Source organism: Amyelois transitella, chromosome 24 (assembly GCF_032362555.1).
Source record: "Amyelois transitella isolate CPQ chromosome 24, ilAmyTran1.1, whole genome shotgun sequence".
Taxonomy (NCBI): Eukaryota; Metazoa; Arthropoda; class Insecta; order Lepidoptera; family Pyralidae; genus Amyelois; species Amyelois transitella.
This window is the reverse complement of record NC_083527.1, coordinates 565,739-586,869: the sequence shown is the minus strand read 5'-3', so window position 1 is coordinate 586,869 and position 21,131 is coordinate 565,739. Positions and strand designations below refer to the sequence as shown.

Sequence of the window (21,131 nt, the reverse complement as noted above, 5' to 3'; positions counted from 1 at the left end):
ACTATCTACACACACTACAACACACTAGATATGATATATATATGATATATCATATCTAGTGTGTATTGCTAATTTCATAATGGATAAAAACATCGAACAAAGAGTTTGTCTTAAATTTTGCATTGCCAATGGAATATCGTGTTCGGAGTCACTGAAAATGTTACAGAAGGCTTACGGTGAATCGACTTTATCAAAAACTCGTGCTTATGAGTGGTACAAAGCGTTCAAAAGCGGTCGAGATGTGATGGAAGATTTGCCTCGCTCTGGTAGGCCATCAACGTCTGCAACTGAAGTTAACATCGCAAAAGTGAAGGAAATAGTGACTGAAAATCCTCATTCAACTTTGAGAGAGATAGCCACCGAACTTTATGTATCTCACGAGTCGATCCGTACCATTTTAACTAATAATTTGGGTATGAAACATGTTGCCGCTCGGCTAGTCCCAAAAGACCTGAATTTTTTTCAAAAACTCAATCGCATGAGAGTCGCTGAGGACATGCTAGAACGAGTCAATTCCGACCCAACATTCATGAAAAGCATTGTTACTCGTGACGAGACGTGGGTTTACGAGTTTGACATGCAAACTAGTCGACAAGCTTCGGAGTGGCGCCTTCCAACTGAACCGAAACCGAAAAAACCACGCCAAAGTCGTTCAAAAGTCAAAGTCATGTTGACTGTTTTCTTTGACTATCGCGGTGTTGTGCACTCGAAATTCTTGCCGGAAGGTCAAACGGTAAATAAGGAATATTATTTGAGTGTTATGCGGCGTTTAAGAGAGCAAATCCGACGAAAAAGGCCAGATTTGTGGAAAGAAAATTCTTGGATTTTGCACCATGATAATGCACCTTCGCACAAGGCCATCATTGTGAACGAATTTTTAACCAAACACTCAACAAATACCATCGAGCAACCACCATATTCACCAGATATGGCTCCAGCCGACTTTTTTCTTTTTCCTAAACTCAAATTACCACTTCGTGGCACCCGTTTTCAATCGGTAGAAGACATAAAAGAGAATTCGCGGCGAGAACTGACCTCAATTCCGGAAACAGCGTTTAAAAAATGTTTTGATGATTGGATTATTCGTTGGCGTAAGTGTATCGTTTCTAAAGGAGCATATTTTGAAGGGGATAAAATAAATTTGGATGAATAACAAACAGTTTGTGTATTATTGATCTTTTCCTGCTACTTTCTTGACAGAGTAGTATTTTTACATATTGATTTTATTCAAATGTATAAACTGTCTGTGTCTATCCCTTCATAAGTCTACGATTTCAACGAACGGGTCGACGCACACGGTACGAAGTTATGTCACCTGTGTGGTACAAATGACAGTCACAAGAGTGAAATTATAGATGTGTTAGTATTTTACGTATAATTTTAAGAGATGAAAATGTACGATCTTCTTTTGTTAATTTTTCACGCAATGATATTAAGGCGCAATTAAAGAAAGGAGTTTTTATGTTTTATATTATAGTTTTCTTGATTTTCACTGTAGTAGGTCAGGCACGGAAGGGTAGGTAGAGTCTACATTCACCAACATATAGTGTTTTATTTTATATTCCGGCTTAATTATCTAAACAAAGAAGAGAGGTAATCCATGCTCTGTTGAGATGGCAAAAGTCAGTAGGTAGATATGAGAGTTCCACAAACCTTAAAACGCCATCCGCTCACATTACAAAACCCACATTCACACTGTACACACAAAATACCAATACATTGCTATATTCCTGTCATCGTATTAAAACGTGGCGGTTGGGACATCGTACACCAACACACAAATATCACCTTAAAAACAAAGGTGCACGGTTCAAATCCGAGTGGCGTTCGATTTTCTTTTAGATTTATTAAATATTGTTCCCGGTTGGAGGGCGGCTGCAGAGAAAATCAATGTTTATTGAGCTGATGGATGAAGCCCGGTCAAACATGCGGGATTTATGTTTTAAAAGTTGTACAGATATTTTTATAAATTTTTGCATAATAAGCTTTAAGGCCAGTTATGAGATACGTCACGTTTTTATACCAAACGGAGTCTTTAATCACGCAATAACTAAAACTACGCGTTCAGCTCGATGGCTTTGGGATGGAATTGAGATTCAGATAGTGACAAGTTACTGCCTATCATCTAAAACAACAATCGTATGTTTATTAGACTGTCGTAAAACTTCTCATTGTGAAGTAAAGGATAAAATATCCTAGGCAAATCCTGACTTTTAACTTGTTCAACTGTTCTCTTGTTAGAGAGAGAACACACATACATACATACATACATACATACATAAAAGCACGACTCATTCCCGGTGCGGTAACCCAGACACTACATCTTTCCACTTGCCACGATCTCTGCATACTTCTTTCGCATCACATAGTGAGAACATTCGTAATTATACCATCTGAATGTGAAAATTTCCTGACAATGCTTTCCTTCTACATAAGATTAAGTTACTGTATCACAAGATCAACCCTCTTACAGTTTCATAAAACGAGGTGGAGTGACGTCAGTGAACAGTCAAGATGGTTTTCAGGGGGAAAGATTGGACATAAAAACAGAAGGATTTATGACGTTACGACATTATCATACCATACCTAAATCAGTTGATCGGCGAGGGAAAACATGGTGAGGAAACCTGCACATTCAGGCAACTGGATGTGTAACCATGGATCCAATACGGGTAAGGTTTACCTGCAAAGGTTGCGGAGGTCAGATGGGAGTCGCTTCGTGAAAATCACAATCCGTGTAATTTGTCCCGTATATATTTTTTTATTTTATTTATTGGCAGATTTGTTTCACTGTTTACTGGGATCAAAATTCCTAGTGTCCTTAATAGTAATTTTATTGGGTAGAAAAAATCCCTGTAGTTCTACTGGCAGAAGGATAGGCTTGAAAAGAAAAGCAAAAGATTGTAGCCGGTAAAAACGAAGGGTCACGAGTGAAATTCAGATTTAACTTTAAATCGACAAAGTTTTCAGAAGGGGTAAATCTCATCTTATATCCACGGACATAAAGTTATGAAAAATAGAAAATTATCTCATTGATCCCCGCGCGCCTTAAGATAAACTCCTGCTTTTACGTTCCCGTGGAAATTTCCAGAAAGGTAGCTCACATTTGACGACGGATGTTAATTAAATTTCAAATTTATAACCGATGAAGCGTCACTGTCATACACACTTTGGCATATAAAATATTAATATGGATTGAACACCCCAAATACCTCTCGGAGACAAAACGCTTTAGGCATCAAACAAACATCATTATATTACCTACTCTTTGAATTCCCAAGGGGCTCCCCCCCTCACCCCCAGTTTCACCATCCACAGGTGGTTACCCTCGCCACCCTCGTTTCATTTGTAATGCTGCGTACACATCGGGCAAACGAATAAAAATACAAAATTGGAAGAATTATCCCCACTTTCCTACTAATAAGCACGCCTAAAGCACTGAACCGATTTTGCTAAAATTTGAGACTGAATTAGAGTTAATGCCAGAGAAAGAATTTTTTGATTTTTTACGGTGAACGAAGTCGCGTGCAACAGCTAGCCCAGCAAACTACACAAATAAAATAAAATAATCTAAAAATAAAATAAAATCTGTGGGTTACAAAATAAAAGCTAACTAAATATGATACCGACTCAACATTTCTTGCCGTTTAATATATAATTTTTATAATAAGTTTTGTTATACTATTGTAATATAACGACTATGATCTTCCTTATAAACAAACAAATAAGTAAATAATGTAATGTTTAAAGCCATTCTGTTAATGTCTTAAAAAACTTCTTCTGAAAGAAAATACTATGAAACAGATAAAACTTTTATGCAAACGGATGGGTTTCCTTAACCTATTCCAGACCTGTTTGAACTGATAATGCAATTTTTTTTATCTCAGTGTGAACACAGCTTAACGCGCTTACGAATTACAAAGTCGCCGCGAAACGCCGATGTTTATAGATATACATTTAGAAAGATTCCCTCTTCGCGTAATATTAAGGATAATGATATTCTGTCAAGGCTCTTGAGAGACGGAGAACGAAGATTTCATAACAGTTACTAATTTCGTTTTGAACGGCGAGTGCTTTTTGATATGAGAAACGAGTAATTTTATACGATTCACTTATTTGGCAAAGAGATTATTTCACATTCGACCTTGTCTTTTCTTCCTAACGGTCCTAATTAAGGTCAAACACGGTTAGACTTAGGGTAACAATGAATTGTGTTGCACCTTTTAATGATGCCATGATAGAATCCAGGTCGATGTTGGATTTCTGATCGTAGAACAAGCAGATTTTGAACGATGTAGGTATCATTAGTACCTGGATGACCGAGCGGTGCTCAGTGTTTTTTGTAATGTTTCAAATTACGTAAAAAAAAAACACTTTAAAACAACAAACAAAATAGTATAATTAAGGCGGGGATCGAAATGACAACTCCAATGGGAAAGTTGATCGCTCTGACCACTGGACCAACTGTTCCCAGCTGGCGGCGCTCATATTTTTGTAGTCTCACGTGGGAAATTGATTTTGGGTAAAAATATGGGAAAATAAAACGAATTTCTCCAAACGTGGAAGCCAGCTAGACCGATTTCTCGCCCCCGTGTACATTCCAAAATTCAACGAAATCGTTCGAATCGCATTTTGGTAAACGCGGGTACAAAGTATTATTCGTTTAAAGTACATATACAAGGTAAAGTCAAGGTCAAGGTAAGTCGTCACGCCTCCCCAACATTTGGGGAGCCATTTCAAAGCGGGGAACCCAGCGGGCTGCGCGGGCGGACGGCCACTTATCGCGCGCGGCTCGCAACACTATTCATTATTAATCATCATCATCATTATTTATTTTTATCGACTCACCTGAATCTGGCTTCTCCAACTTGGGCGTCGCCATCCTCCGGTCGCTGACGACCACCGACGGCTGCTTTGGACTGTTCCGTTTCGACGAGTTGCGCGACATCACTAACGATTGGGGTATCTGTGGAGAAAAAACGCAATGATTTAATTCTTAGAAGTATTTGTAGTTTTCATCGAATCATACGATGGTGACCTTCTCAACTGCAGAATGTAGTATAATATCTCGTAGTAAATATAGTATGATAAAAAATAAATACATATGGTCTCGTCTATATCCCCTGTGGGGTAGACAGAGCCAGCAGTCTTAAAAGACTGACAGACCACGTTCAGTTGTCAGGCTTATCGATATCATTGAGATTTAAATAGTGACAGGTTGCTAGCCCATCGCCTACGACAAGAATCTTAAGCTTATAAGCCTAAGTCACATTTTACGACATCCGTGTGAAAGATATAAGAGTGGTCCTATTCTTTTTTTCCTATCGGTGCCGGGAACCACACGGCACCACAAATGTTATATATTACTACATTTTGGCCACACTCCGGTGTCGCTCCTACGAGTATATAACTGACTGACCAGCTTGTCGGAGCGGTCGCCGGAGGGCAGCCGCGCGATGGTGACGTCGGCGCTGTCCTCGGGTACAGAGTGAGAGAATCGCGTCGTACAACAAATCCATTACTCCTTGCGAACTCGGCACTCCTCACGCTCCTAGATATAACCCCACAGACACACACTGTCACAGTGACAGCTGCAAGTACCGCACTGACCAGCTTGGCGGAGCGGTCGCCGGAGGGCAGCCGCGCGATGGTGACGTCGGCGCTGTCCTCGGACACAGAGTGAGAGAATCGCGTCGTATAACAAATCCATCACTCCTTGCGAACCCGGGACTCCTCACGTTCCTAGATATAACCCCACAGAGACACACACTGTCACAGTGACAGCTGCAAGTACCGCACTGACCAGCTTGTCGGAGCGGTCGCCGGAGGGCAGCCGCGCGATGGTGACGTCGGCGCTGTCCTCGGATACAGAGTGAAAGAATCGCGTCGTACAACAAATCCACCAGTCCTTGCGAACTCGGCACTCCTCACGTTCCTAGATATAACCCTACAGAGACACACACTGTCACAGTGACAGCTGCAAGTACCGCACTGACCAGCTTGTCGGAGCGGTCGCCGGAGGGCAGCCGCGCGATGGTGACGTCGGCGCTGTCCTCGGGTACAGAGTGAGAGAATCGCGTCGTACAACAAATACACCAGTCCCTTTGAACTCGGCACTCCTCACGTTCCTAGATATAACCCCACAGAGACACACACTGTCACAGTGACAGCTGCAAGTACCGCACTGACCAGCTTGTCGGAGCGGTCGCCGGAGGGCAGCCGCGCGATGGTGACGTCGGCGCTGTCCTCGGGTACAGAGTGAGAGAATCGCGTCGTACAACAAATACACCAGTCCCTTTGAACTCGGCACTCCTCACGTTCCTAGATATAACCCCACAGAGACACACACTGTCACAGTGACAGCTGCAAGTACCGCACTGACCAGCTTGTCGGAGCGGTCGCCGGAGGGCAGCCGCGCGATGGTGACGTCGGCGCTGTCCTCGGGTACAGAGTGAGAGAATCGCGTCGTACAACAAATCCACCACTCCTTGTGAACTCGGCACTCCTCACGCTCCTAGATATAACCCCACAGAGACACACACTGTCACAGTGACAGCTGCAAGTACCGCACTGACCAGCTTGTCGGAGCGGTCGCCGGAGGGCAGCCGCGCGATGGTGACGTCGGCGCTGTCCTCGGGTACAGAGTGAGAGAATCGCGTCGTACAACAAATCCACCACTCCTTGTGAACTCGGCACTCCTCACGCTCCTAGATATAACCCCACAGAGACACACACTGTCACAGTGACAGCTGCAAGTACCGCACTGACCAGCTTGTCGGAGCGGTCGCCGGAGGGCAGCCGCGCGATGGTGACGTCGGCGCTGTCCTCGGGTACAGAGTGAGAGAATCGCGTCGTACAACAAATCCACCACTCCTTGTGAACTCGGCACTCCTCACGCTCCTAGATATAACCCCACAGAGACACACACTGTCACAGTGACAGCTGCAAGTACCGCACTGACCAGCTTGTCGGAGCGGTCGCCGGAGGGCAGCCGCGCGATGGTGACGTCGGCGCTGTCCTCGGGCGGCGGCGGCTGCTGCAGCCAGTTGTACTCGCGCTTCTCCACCGGCACGCCGCGCCGCTCGTAGTCCTGCGCTTGCGTTCTGTTGTTAACAACAACACAACAAACATTATTATTGTTCAAGTGAATGAGAAGTTAAGCCAACAGACGTGATAATAATGCGACGTATTATGGATAATTGCAGAAATGCGTAAAATGACGAGCTGTCAACTGACGAGCCGCATTGACGCAATGCACGCGTCCGATTGTGTTTTTTGTTTTTTTTTTTTTACTTTTCGATTGTCGAATTACAGTCAAATTTTATTCAAAAACAGCTTAGTAATTTTTATTTTAAAAATCCCAAAAATAATAAGCGACACTTCAGGACACATATGAATCAATACATCCTGCCCTACTGGTTTGTGAGTATGCTTGTATGTATGGATGTTCGTTACTCTTTGACGCAAATATACCTACTACTGGACCGATTATGATGAAATTTGATATGTAGGTAGCTGAATAATACTTTTTATCCCGGAGTTCTCGCGGGAATGAATCCTAATTGAAAAAAGATACATACATACGCGGACAAAGTCGCGGGCGGCTTCTAGTCATTCATAATGCTAAACTTGACTAAAGAGAAGCAAATTGTAAAGAAAATCTAAGAAATAGCTGAGAATAAGCCTTGACGTGACTAATTATGATAAAACCATACTTATTTTGAACAATGATCGCGCGGTTTAAGAAGTTAAGAATTAAAGTTGATTGAAAACGTCCGAAATAAAATAAAAGTACGTATCGTGAGCGTTTACTACCACTTATATTTATAAATAGAATTAAAGGTAGCCAACCAAAAGTTATAAGGTATGTAAAAAAAGCAAATCAAAATATAAGTGCTCAAAACAACAAAAGAAAAAAAAATTAAATCACTATAAAAATATTTGGAAATAGTCCAGACAAAAAGTGTGGCAAATTAGACTCACCTTAAACTTTCGTAACAATCTAAACACACAACGGCGTAGTCGCCATTTTCTAATAATAAAGAGTTTTCAGTCCGCCTTTGCACTAAAAATGGGAATTCCTGAAACAAACGACATTATATTTAAGTGATACACTCAAAAATTTAAATCAGAAAAAGAATTCCTTTAAAAAAAACACACACACCAATTAAGAATTATTCTTCACTGCTATTATACGTCATTAATTCGCAAAAAAAATATATATATATTTAATCACTGTAATTTATACTTAGATAAAACAATTCGAAAGCTTCCTTTGGTTCGGACGCCCGTGTCTCTTAAAAGATATTTAGTAAAATCCAATTACCCTATTTCGCAATAAAAACCAGGGGAGCTCAACATTCAAGTACTATGGAAACTGTGTTCGGTGTACAACATAATTTATTGATATCATGATGCCACTAAATATAAGTTAATAAGTTCACGTGTTGAAAAAAAAAAAACAATACTACATTTATTTAATGCCATGACGCTCGATGAATCGACATTTATTTTATTACTGTTATATTCATCACCGCCGATATAAACCTGCCCACCGTTCCATTTTTTAAAATTGCGATGTTCAACAGGGTTTCACTTTGTACCTATTTATAAGCAGTAACTGTTATTTAACTGATGTACTTTATGATATGTTATAAAGACTGAATTGTATTGAATCGATGTATACAAAAAAAGGTTTAGCACGCCTGGAACGACTCGGCCGCTTGGTCTCGTCCTTTGTTCTCAATTTTTCTCTGTCTACCGCACAAATTCTATTTGAACGATCTAGTATTTATAACTAAAGCAGTATTGTATATATTAATGTCGCTCTTTTTTATTTATTACTTTTTATATGAGATTCAACAAATGTTTTTTTTATTGTCGATACTTTTTTCTTTTTCGAAGCTTAAAGGTGTTTGTTTCTGCTCGTTATATACATATATAATCCACACTAATAATAAAGAGATAAGATTCGTATATTTGTAACGAATAAACTAAACAAAAACTGGATAGATTTTCACGAAATTTGGCACAGATATAGAACAGACCCTTGGAAGTGACATAGGCTACTTTTTCTGAAATTTCCCAAGAGAGAGAACAAAGACGCATAAGTAATTGATAGAGGTCGAAATTTATGTGCAATTTGGTAACTCTGAGCTGTTGTCGAAAGTATGTTAGAATATATCGTCTACCTTATTCCCGAATCAGTCACAATTATTTCTATTTGCAAATGGTCTAATTAGAAAGATTTACGTTCAAACATATGTACTCTCAAAAAAAAAAGAATTATTTTCATGAGAATATAATATATGTATATATATTTACGTTCAAACATATTGTATTCTCAAAAAACAAAAAAGAATTATTTACATGAGAATAATTTTTTTTTTGAGAATACAATATGTTTAAACGTAAAACTTTGTAGAGGATGTGTTCCTTCTCTTCCTACCTTGATAGGCAGAGCCCGCACCCGCTTCCGGTAGGTCTTGATGCCGCACAGGTGGCAGTGGTAGTCGTGCGTGTTGTACACGCGCCGCTCCGCCGGGTACCCGCCCGCGGACTCGAACCTGGGACAATGCCACATACATACATACATAATATCGTGAGGGGAAGGCGGAGACTACCTCTTTCCCTGAGGGGAAGGCGGAGACTACCTCTTTCCACTACAATACAACGCGTATTTATTTACATTTCGAACGTTATCGTCTAATTTATGAGCCGACACTTTGGAACAGGACCACATCTTTCATTGTTTGGGTGTCGTAAAAGGCGACTGAGGGAAAGGGTAACAAAATTGGTATTATTTTTCTAAGCGATGGGCTAACAACCTGTCACTATTTGAAACTGAATTCCCATTATAAAACCATTCAGCTGAACGCGATGTAGACGTGACTAAATGTAAACCAATATAAAAAAAGAATAGGACCACTCCATCTCATCTCCCATGAATTTTGTTAAAGGCGACTAAGGGAAAGGGTAATAAAATTGGGATTCATTTTCTAAGCGATGTGCTAACAACCCGTCACTATTTGAAACTCAATTCCCATCATAAAACCATACAGCCGCAGATGGCCTTTCAACATTTTCAAGACTGTAAGCTATGTCTTACTCCGCAAGGGATATAGACGTGACTATATGAATGAATGAATTATTAATTGATCATCATACAATGTTGGAAGGTCGGAGTGGGAAGACCTAGACTAACGTATCTTGATCAAATTAAGAACGTCCTGGTAAAGGGTCAGGTCAAGAGTACCCGAAACTGCCGAGCTTGCATGAAGAGAGTTATAAATGTGGATGAAGCGAAGGAAGTGTGCAGAGATCGTGGCAAGTGGAAAGAGGTAGTCTCTGCCTACCCCTCCGGGAAAGAGGCATGATTTTATGTATGTATGTATGTGAAATGTTAATATATATACAAATATATAACTCACCGCCTCCACTGACTGAGCAGCGAATGGTAACAGAATGTGCAGACTAGAGCCGAGCCGTTCTCTCTCAGCTGCTCGGCGTTGGGGTGACTCTGCGGACGAACAGACAGACATACTATTTAATTTATCTATACTTATATTGTAAAGCTGAAGAGTTTGTTTGTTTGAACGCGGTTTTCTCAGGAACTACTGGTTCGAATTGAAAAATTATTTTTGCATTGAATAGACCATTTATCGAGGAAGGCTTTATGCTATATAACATCACGTTGCAACTATAAGGAGCGAAGTAATAATAGAAAATGTGAAAAAGAAGGGGTAAATTATTCTTGAGGGCTTAAATGATGCCATAAATAACAATTCCACGCGGACGAAGTCGCGGGCACAACTAAAAATATTATACTTACTCACTACTTATCCTTACCACTCTTGTTTAGAATCCTACGAATCTTAATAAACTACTATATTATTGATAAAATTTGAATTAAATATTATATGTTGCTTAACTACAGTGTTTGTCTTTTAATCTGACATTGTTTTAAACTAGTTTCTTGTCAGAATTTTCAAATATTTTTTGTTTTTGTTTTTAGGTTATAAACCAAATAAAGAAGAGTAGGGTGACCACGCGAAAAAAGTCTATGGACTACTATTGGCTCTCAAAATACGACATTTTGGAAACTGCGGAGGAAGAGAATCTTATATTCAAGAAAAAAGTATTGACGATCCTACTGTTCGGATGATTCCCATGTTTCTTTTTCATTCTTGTTTATACATACAAATTTAATAATATTAAGTCGTAATACAATTTGTGATATAATATAGTGCCATCTTATTGTTAAGGGTCTTAATATAAGAATTCTTGTCTTGCCAAAGTTTTCTAGGACAATAAACAATTTTTCATACTAAAATTGTTGTATATATTTTTATTCTTATTTTATTTCCACAAGTTCCCAAAATTTTCATAATTTCTGTCCCTTGATAAACATATAAACAAATAGTTTATTTTTTATATAAAAAAAACCATAAGATAAATAAATAGTTTTCATACTAAAAATATTCTGAATTTTTACTAAACATTTCATGGACACCCTCTTTTCATGATATGGCCAATCGTGCATGACCCAATCATTAAACGTTTAAGATTTAACGATATGATCATCATTAGTTGGCCATTTCATGAAGTGTGCACAGATCATTAAATGCTCAAATATTTCATGAAATGATCAATTCTATGATATGGCCACGACATATATTCACCTGATGCGTAAGTAGACAAGGGAAGTAAGGCGCGTTCCCCTGCGGCTGGCCGTACAGGATCCGCGCCAGCGTGAAGTCCGAGTGCAGCCCGCAGAGGAAACAGTATATTGACGTGCACGCTGGAACAATCATTATATCTGTTAATTTACTATGTTGTACTACACCTGTGCCATGTGGTTCCCAGCACCATTACAGAAAAGAATAGGACCACTCCATCTCTTTCCCACGGATGTCGTAAAAGGCGATTAAGGGATAGGCTTATAAATTTTTGGATTCCTCTTTTAGGCGATGGGCTAGCAACCTGTCATTATTTGAATCTCAATTCTATCACTAAGCCAAACAGCTGAGCGTGGCCTATCAGTCTTTTCAAGACTGGTGGCTCTGTATACCCCGCTAGGGATATAGACGTGATCATATGTATGTATGTACTACACCATAAGGTTGACTGGAAGGTATTGCATACCACGCCTCTTTCTCGGAGGGGTAGGCAGACTACATCTTTCCACTTGCCACGATCTCTGCATACTTCCTTCGCTTCATCCAATTCACTTTTTTCGTTGAACAATCATTCATATTTGTTAATATACATACATACATACGTCCTGGTAAAAGGTCAGGTCAAAAGTACCCGAAACCGCTGAGATTGCATGAAGAGAGTTATGAATGTGGATGAAGCGAAGGAAGTATGTAGAGATCGTGGCAAGTAGAAAGAGGTAGTCTCTGTCTTGACATCCGATGAAGATGCTGCAGTGTAGTTTGTTCCGCCACTTCTTCTACACATGCGCTTTGGAAGCGGTAAAAATAATAACAGTAGCCTTAGTTAACCTTTAATTATTTATCTATATATTGTATATGTGTCAATCAATGCAAGTTAGAAAACAAGATATTTGAGATTCTTACCGTTATTACTTGCAACGGTCCTATCGGACGTCGTAGAAGGCGGGGTGGGGATAACTCTCTCTCCGTTCACGGAGGAGTTGGAAGGCAGTGGCGATGGGATATTATATCTGTAACAATATACATCAAATTATAATAGTTGCTCGGCGCGAACAAACGCATCGCGAAAATACTTAATTTTTTGTCAATATCTCGAAATATCTTTGACCGATTTTGATGTCTTGTGAACTTCAAAATTCTTTTGACAGAACCTACACAAATTTCATTATTATCATCAAAATAAGACCAACGATTCAAAAGTTATCGCGTTACAAACATACCATCAGCAAGCATCAGCTTCCACAACACCGGGCGTTGTCTGACACGTTTTGAAAACAACAGCGTTTCGCTAAACCGATTTCGATGCGGTTTTCAGAAAAACACTTAGGAATAGGTTTATGAAATTCAACCGATTTCAAAAAAAGAGGATATCGATCGGCGGCTGCTTTCTCTTCACAAAAGTGAAATGTACTTACATATACTTAAATATATTACTCACCTTATATGTTCTAGTACTATAACTATCTCAGTGTCTACCCCTTCCCCCTTTCTATCACCAGTTCCAAACGTTCAATTATCCTTGTCAAATTAAACTCAGCCTAAAAGTAAATGTGAATGAACCCAGAGAACAAGAAAGCAATCACCCTCTATGTTCCAACGGCACCTTCACATCTCCCGTTACTCCCCCCCACGCCTACCCTTTCTCTATTTCAACCATCACTTCGAAACGTTGAATAATCGGTGTCAACTCAAAATTCAAAAAATTTATTCAATATTATAGGATACTTCATATCGTTTAATAATTGTCAAAACGTATGGTTTAACAACATTGGTTGACGTCAACTCAGCCACCTCCTGTGCTCCAGCGCCACCCTCTCAGCGTCCGTTACTCCCCCCCCCTCGCCCCTCCTCCCCTTCAACCAGCAGTCCCTGCGAAGAACCCAGAAAGCAATCACCTCCTGTGCTCCAGCGGCACCCTCTCGGCGTCCATGAGCTCCCACTGGCGCGCCAGGTGCCGCACGCAGCGCGCGCACGCCAGCACGCGGCCGCCGCGCGCGCCCGCCCCGCCGCCCGCCCCGCTCCCCGCGCCGCCCGCCGCGCCGCCGCCCGCCAGGCACGGGAAGTGCATCGCGTGCGAGTTCATGTACTCGGCGGTGGTGGACAGCCACTCCATGGACTGCTGGGGGAACAGGCCGGCGCACACGTAGCATCTGACAACGGTGGCGGGTAACACGTACAGGTACAGGTACATTCATATGGTCACGGCACACGTATGGTTCAAGGGCGCCATTACAAAAAAGGATAAGACCACTCCATCTCTTTCCCATTAGACGTCGTAAAAAGCGACTAAGGGATACGCTTATAAACTTGGGATTCTCCTTTTTGGCAACGGACTAGCAACCTGTCACTATACATATATTATTCATATATATATATTAATATAATACAGGTATTAAACACGCACGTAATGTACCACCATTATTATTTAATACGTGTAGGTATTATCTATAAATAGTGCAGTGAAACGCGAGCGCGTCGGTAGTCAAATCTGTAAAGTGCCCAAGTTAAAATGAGCGTGGCGCAAAAAGGCAAAAGTTCGAATCCCACCCCAACCATATGACTATTTTAAAGTTATGTACATTAGTTAGATTACTAACCGATGCTCTTAGAGTGATTGAAAAACACCGTGAGGAAACCTGCACATTCAGGCAACTTGATGTGTAAAACCACGATCCAATACGGGTTAGATTCCCCTGCAAAAGTTGCGGATATCAGATGGTCAGTCGATTCGTGTAAAAACCTGACTCACCCAATCCAGGATCCATGGTCAAAGGCACACCCCGGGCTCCTCTCCAGACTGGTGAGGATGCGACCGGGACTAAAGCCATCCAGGAGGGATACCCACCTATACAATCCCATGCCGTTCTCCCCGGAGACGAGTTGGCCGGGACTGCTGGCGAGCGCATTCGACGGCCTCTTGTTTGGCTGGTTTGAACTTGTGCTCTTCATGTCGTAAGGCTTAAACCTGATAGGAAGAGAATTATATATAATTTATACCTAGTATATTCAGACAAAAATAAATTGCATTACATAAATTTATATGGAAATAATTAGTGCCCTTGTACCTTGAATTTCTCTTTATTTTAAACTAGCTGTGCCCGCGACTTCGTCCGCGTGGAATAGTTTATTTTTTTTTTACATTTTCCATCATTCTCTTTATAGTTGCAGCGTGATGTTATATAGCCTAAAGCCTTCCTCGATAAATGGTCTATTCAACACAAAACCAAAATTTTCAATTCGACCCAGTAGTTCCTGAAAACTCTTCAGCTTTATAATATTAGTATAGATTTTATTCTTATTTGCACCATTTTAATATTTTAGAGGTTGATTTTTGAAAAAAAAAGACAGTATCCCTAAGTTAGAACGCGGATTTTATACTATGTGCATGCCAAATTTCATTCGAATCGGTCTTATTTTTTTAGTTCGGTTTAATTCAAAATCGGTCCAGCGGTTAAGCTGTGAAAGCGGAACGAACAGACAGACAAGACTTTCGTATTTATAACATTAGTAAGGATACAACCAGGCACAGATAATTTTTCACTTCAACACGAATCTTCAAATTAACTTGCAAAAAAATTGCAAATAAATAAACTTAAAAATGTATGACATAAGTGACGTCCCCGCAACTCTAAATCAATAATGAATAAATTTCTCACCGAATATTATTAGAATGTGAGTTACTATGAGCCGGATTGGGTTCGCCGTTTTCGCCGTACGCCGGATACTTGAGCGGAATACTCTTGTAACACGACGCGCAGATTTGCACCATACCTGGTAAAATCACAAAAGATACAGTGCATACATACACACATAAATACATACGTATATATATATATATATATATAGTCACGTCTATATCCCTTGCGGGGTAGACAGAGCCAACAGCCTTGAAAAGGCTGAAGGCCACGTTCAGCTGTATGGCTAAAAGATGGAATTGAGATTCAAAAAGTGTCCGATTGCTAGATAATCGCCTTTAAGAGGAAAGCCATGTTTTTATACCTTAGTCATTATTAGGACATCACATCCAAATGCCGGTAACCACACGGCACTAACTATGATCCATTATTGGTTGGAGTTTCACCTGTAAAGGTTGCGGAGTTCAGACTGGAGTCGCTTCGTGTAACATCCTGGCTTAGCCGATATAGGATTAGGGTCGTGGTGATCCATTACATCCTCACCTCTCGTATCACTGGGAGGATACGTCCGAGAACTTATCTTAGAACAAATGACAGTTGCCTCGACCTTTACGATTTCCCTTGTTCATTATACATACATATTACTACGTCTATATCCCTTACGGAGTACACAGAGCCAACAAGTCTTGAAAAGACCAAAATACCACGTTCAGCTGTATGGTTACAAGATGGAATTGAGATTCAAATAGTGACAGGTTGCTAGAGCCCATCGCATACAAGAAGAATCTCAACTTAGTTTATTAGCCCATCCCTTTACATTATCATTCTCTCCACACACCAACCTTGAGGACTAGTACCTGTATCAAATAGCAGGTACCCATCACCGCTAATCTTCCGACAATTGAATGTAGAATACTTTTCATATTTATACAGGGTGACATTTAAAACAACTGCATCCTTTTAAACATAGACTAAACCCATGCTTCTGAGCCGTTTGAGCCTATTTTAATTTAAATTAAAAGTCATCATTTTCACATTTAAAAATCCTCAAAAACTACGTCACAAGCTTTATTAAAGACCAACACTCAAAAAAAAAAAATTAAAACTAAACATGTAAATAAATGTCTGAAAAATAAATTATTTTTCTAGTATCAAGATCAAGTAAAGTACAGAGTTGTCGACATCGCTCAGCTGAATGAATTGTGTCGTTGACCTCTGAATCTTACGCGTCGCTTTTCCGCTGGCCGGGGTGATATGACGTATTTAGGATCGTGGATTTTGATACTTTTATTTTTTTCGTACTTTCTGAAATGTGAACCGATATTTTTCTTTTAACGTTTTTAAATATCCTTTAGTTGAGTACACTTAACAGTTAAATTTATGCAGTTGAATTAAAAGCCACCCTGTATTTTTGCCTACGAAACACATTAGCACTATAAAAAAACAAACCTTGAGGACTAATAGGGCTGGCATCTTGGTGCGGCTTGAGCGTTGTGATGAACGGGTAGTACGGCTCCCGCTCGGGATTGGGGCAGCAGTACACCAGCCGCAGCTGCGAGCTGGGCGCGCCCACGCCGCACACATAGCACACGAACGTGGCGGTGGAGGGCGGCGCGGCCGGCTGGCTGGCGGGCCGCTCCAGCGACGGCGAGTGCGCGTGCGCGGCCAGCGACTTGTCGCCCGAGCTGGCCAGGCTCAGCGGCGACGGCGGCAGCAGCGACGGCGGCCGCGTGCGCAGCGTGTACACGCGCTCGTTGGCGGGCACGCCGCGCATCTGTGGGGGGAAAAGGGGGGAGGAAACTTTTAGACTGTGATGCTGAATAACGTGTCGGATCGGAGATTTGTCGTGTAAAAACCTTAGTCGCCTTTATTAGACATGGGAAGATATGGAGAGATACTATATACTAAAGTGCCAGAAACCACACGGCACAAATTATATCCAATCCACAAATTATGAATAGGTACGTCCATATTCATACATAATTTATAATTCTCCTTTCTAAATCACTATCACACTTTGCATTTTCTGCAAACATTAATCCTAAATAGGTATCCCTTTTACTTGGTCCACTTTTTCTCCTCCAACTACATAATAAAGGGATTGAAAGTACCAAAAGTGTCAGTGTTGCCAGTGCAATACAGGTTTCCCGTAGGAATAAAAGCAAAGTCCGAATACCTACAAAATATAGATACATATTACTTTTGTAAAAAGAGAACCGCCTCCAATCGATATCCTCCTTTTTTTGAAGTCAGTTAAATTTCTAAAACCATCTCCAAAGTGTAGCAAAAACTTTTATGAAAACCGCATTAAAATCGATTCAGTGCAACGCGAAACAGTCGTTGTACAAACATACATACAGGTAAATATCAAAATCACCATTTTTTTTAAAGCGGTTTAAAAAAAAAAGACGGTGAAACTAAACTTCAGTTTCATTTATTTTTTCAACAATCATGGTAGTTACATACGTTCACAACGTACCTATATCCCTTTGTCATATTATACGAATATGAATAGCAATTTTCAGAAAACAAAATGATAAACGCGTCGCGACAAACAAGTAGACCGCGCAGACAAAAAAAAATTAAATCTTTATAACATACTTTATATCACTTATTTAGATTAGCGATAATATAATATGATGATAAAACAATTTCAGCATTACGAATTGGCATGATTAATATATTTAATTATCGGCTAATTAGGGTTTCGTGTAAATGTTATCTTTATATAATTTTTACATTCTCGCTGAAGATGATTTTTATAGGCGTGATGGGGGTTTGGTCGCCTCAGATTGTATCATCATTAGAGATCGGATAATCGGATGCATATTTACCTAAACTTATATTTTGGATAAGAAAGTATGGAGGCGGCTTCTTGCTTTCGGGATTTGAATTATTTTGAATCTCAGAAATTTTATTAAACAAGAAATTGAAACTTATCGTATATTAGGTATGATAAACACCTTTATAAACATAAGTGATGGATGATCATATTTATTAAAAAATTACCTACCTACCGGGATTCCAGAATTATACCGAGTGATTTTTTAGTCAGTACAAAAACTTTCCGAGTTTATTCAGACCACAATTAGAACATTAAGTGTATCAATGCCGAATCCCGGAATTTTTGAGGTACAGAAGTACGTTCCATACCAAACCAACACTCCAACTCCGAATATCCGATCTCTGATCATCATCCTATCAATCGATGAAAAACAAACAAACTCTTCAGCTTTATAATATTACTTTAGATATTATTCGTCACCAAAGCTATGATCTGATAGCAAACCACATACAATTTCCACTCACGCTAATCTCCCGAACTGGTTGTAACCCCATAGACCTTATCAGGCGTCAGCGCTGTGATATGATTTAGATAGATATTTTGTTAAGCCCGGGCCATCAGTATCATGGGCACACCTGAACACGAGCCATGAAACATTATCTCAGTACTGATAGGGGTTCATTATCATACGAATTGAGAACGAAATGGAAAATTACTCATTTGAATCACAAAACAGAAGATAAATAGTTTGTGGATGAAGCGAAGGAAGTATGCAGAGATCGTGGCAAGTGGAAAGAGGTTGTCTCTGCCTGCCCCTCCGGGAAAGAGGCGTAATTTTATGTAAGTATGTATGTAGAAATAGTTTGGAGAATTTCAGATGCATTTGTTGATAATGTAATTGTCCACCATGTGGTTCCCGGCGCTAATGAATAGGACCACTCCATCATGGATGTCGTAAAAGGTGACTAAGGGATAGGTTAATAAACTTGGGACTCTACTCGTAGGCGACGGGTTAGCAACCTACATACTTTTTATCGTAGGTATGTTATAGTCAATAAAACGTTTGACTAAAATGAATCTGTTTAAAGTACTTTTACCCTATGGAGCTGGTTAAAATGTATTTTTGACTGAATTTGCTAGACAATAGTACTTTGGACTGGAAATGAGTTTTGACTGCAACATATAGACTGGCACAAATAAAACTCTTTAGACTTTTTAAAGACAAAGAAGTTAAGACTTAGAACAAACCTATTATTGATGTATTCTGTGTAAGTTTAGGTATATTTATAGTTTATGTATGTAGTTTATTTATTATACACAAACATCTCTTAAGTATGCTGCCCACCCGGTTCCAGGATTTTACATTTCACTACCCAAAGGTTGGCTGGAAGAGATTGCTTAGCGATAAATCCGCCTTTTCTCAACATATTCATAATGTATGTTTATACTACATATGTATTTTTATGGGCAATAAAGATAACTTGTATTGTATTGTAAACCTCCTCTATTAATGCAAACATAAATCATTCTAACACATAAACATACAAGAATTAGCAGATTCAGCAAAAAAACATAAATACAACATTAATCCTTTCACTACAAATTTATCATTCATTATTTTATTTCCACTATTCATGTGCTTCGCTGACCCGCAGGTTATCCAGCGGGGTTATCACGAGACAGGGGTCAGCCATAAGAGATAGCCCGTATTTTCTAAATAAAACACACAAACAACGATTAATGTGTATATCAATTTGATTGTACTTGCCAAGATTACACAGTGTCATGAGTTTGACCTATGTTCGTGGCGGAGATACATGCGTTTGTTTTGTGTTATGTATATGAGGAGTTTGATAAAATGCTTTTTGCGATGTGACGATCTCGCGCATTGGCAAATAAATAAATCTGAGGTTGTTCAACTGAAACGTATCAAATGCGATGGTGTTCGAATCGAAATAATTGATTTTAAACTTTCCCGTTGCATTCTATGTACTATTCATAAATAATACAGGTATTAAACGCGCACGTAACGTACCTTTATTTGATCTCGAACTTTGTAACATGATTCGTAACGTCTCAGATAAAATAAAGGTAAGTTAAGTGCGCGTTTAATACCTGTGTTATCTATAAATATTATTCGAATCAAAAGTTTATTTGTATGTGTTCCATTCGCATATGTTATGTTAACCATAAGCAACAGAACAATATCGGTAACGACACGAAAATAGCCAAATGTTTGTCAATGCTCACAAAAATATGGAATTCCAACGTTTTGAAAAGGGTGATATGTGACGTAGAAAGACACAATTAAAAAATCATCATATAAAATGATGATCGATGGATACATTTATTGACTTGATAAAAGCGAAGATAACATTAATCAGATTTACAAACGATGGATTTGGTTTGTTATAAAAAATAATTTATTTTATCATTAATAAAAAAAACGAGGATGTAAGATGTGAGATTAATGTTATCTAAAGTTTTGATAATATAAAGATACGCAATCTAGACGATGTTTCTACTTAAGATAAGTATAACGTAATTGTACGAGTGTAGGTGTAGGAAATTTCTTAAGTCACACTATTTTGTAATTAAATAGAACAATTTTATCATGGACTACAGACAGAGTATGTACGACCCAAATATTTTTAAATGAGACGCAATTGAGGCGTTATAGTATTTATCGATAAGTTGATAAGGTATTTTATACAAAAGGTTAAGTTACTCTGGAAGGTTGTGGGGGCGGGAATAGAGTAAATACCTGACTTTAACACTTTAAGATCTTGACCACATGCGGACAACTAGCTCCTTCCCAGAATGGAGAGGACGCAACCAGGACTAGCGCAAGGAGAATGGAAAAGATATGGATTACTTTGACTACTTGATTCATGATGCGAATAATAAAACGAGGTAGTTTACATAGGAAACTCTTGCCACCAAGATATACATACATATAAGTTACGGTTGGTATGACAATATGAAAAATGACAATTACTTTATCGTCGTCACTAATTTACGTCAAGTTAGTGA

At 39.6% G+C, this 21,131-nt stretch overlaps 1 protein-coding gene across 3 annotated transcripts in view; it reads right to left on the bottom strand.

Moving 5' to 3' along the window:
• LOC132903314 (uncharacterized) overlaps nucleotides 1-21,131 on the bottom strand; it is a 142,074-nt gene that overhangs the window by 53,692 nt on the left and 67,251 nt on the right. For all 3 annotated transcript variants that reach the window (XM_060951327.1, XM_060951329.1, XM_060951328.1), the window contains exons 8-18: nucleotides 16,763-17,087; nucleotides 15,335-15,449; nucleotides 14,524-14,643; nucleotides 13,574-13,828; nucleotides 12,582-12,688; nucleotides 11,682-11,800; nucleotides 10,431-10,519; nucleotides 9,449-9,566; nucleotides 7,984-8,081; nucleotides 6,962-7,103; nucleotides 4,849-4,966 (exon numbers count right to left, since the gene is read on the bottom strand). In XM_060951327.1, the coding sequence (XP_060807310.1) occupies nucleotides 4,849-4,966; nucleotides 6,962-7,103; nucleotides 7,984-8,081; nucleotides 9,449-9,566; nucleotides 10,431-10,519; nucleotides 11,682-11,800; nucleotides 12,582-12,688; nucleotides 13,574-13,828; nucleotides 14,524-14,643; nucleotides 15,335-15,449; nucleotides 16,763-17,087 (1,606 nt within the window). The remainder of the gene's footprint in view (nucleotides 1-4,848; nucleotides 4,967-6,961; nucleotides 7,104-7,983; nucleotides 8,082-9,448; nucleotides 9,567-10,430; nucleotides 10,520-11,681; nucleotides 11,801-12,581; nucleotides 12,689-13,573; nucleotides 13,829-14,523; nucleotides 14,644-15,334; nucleotides 15,450-16,762; nucleotides 17,088-21,131) is intronic.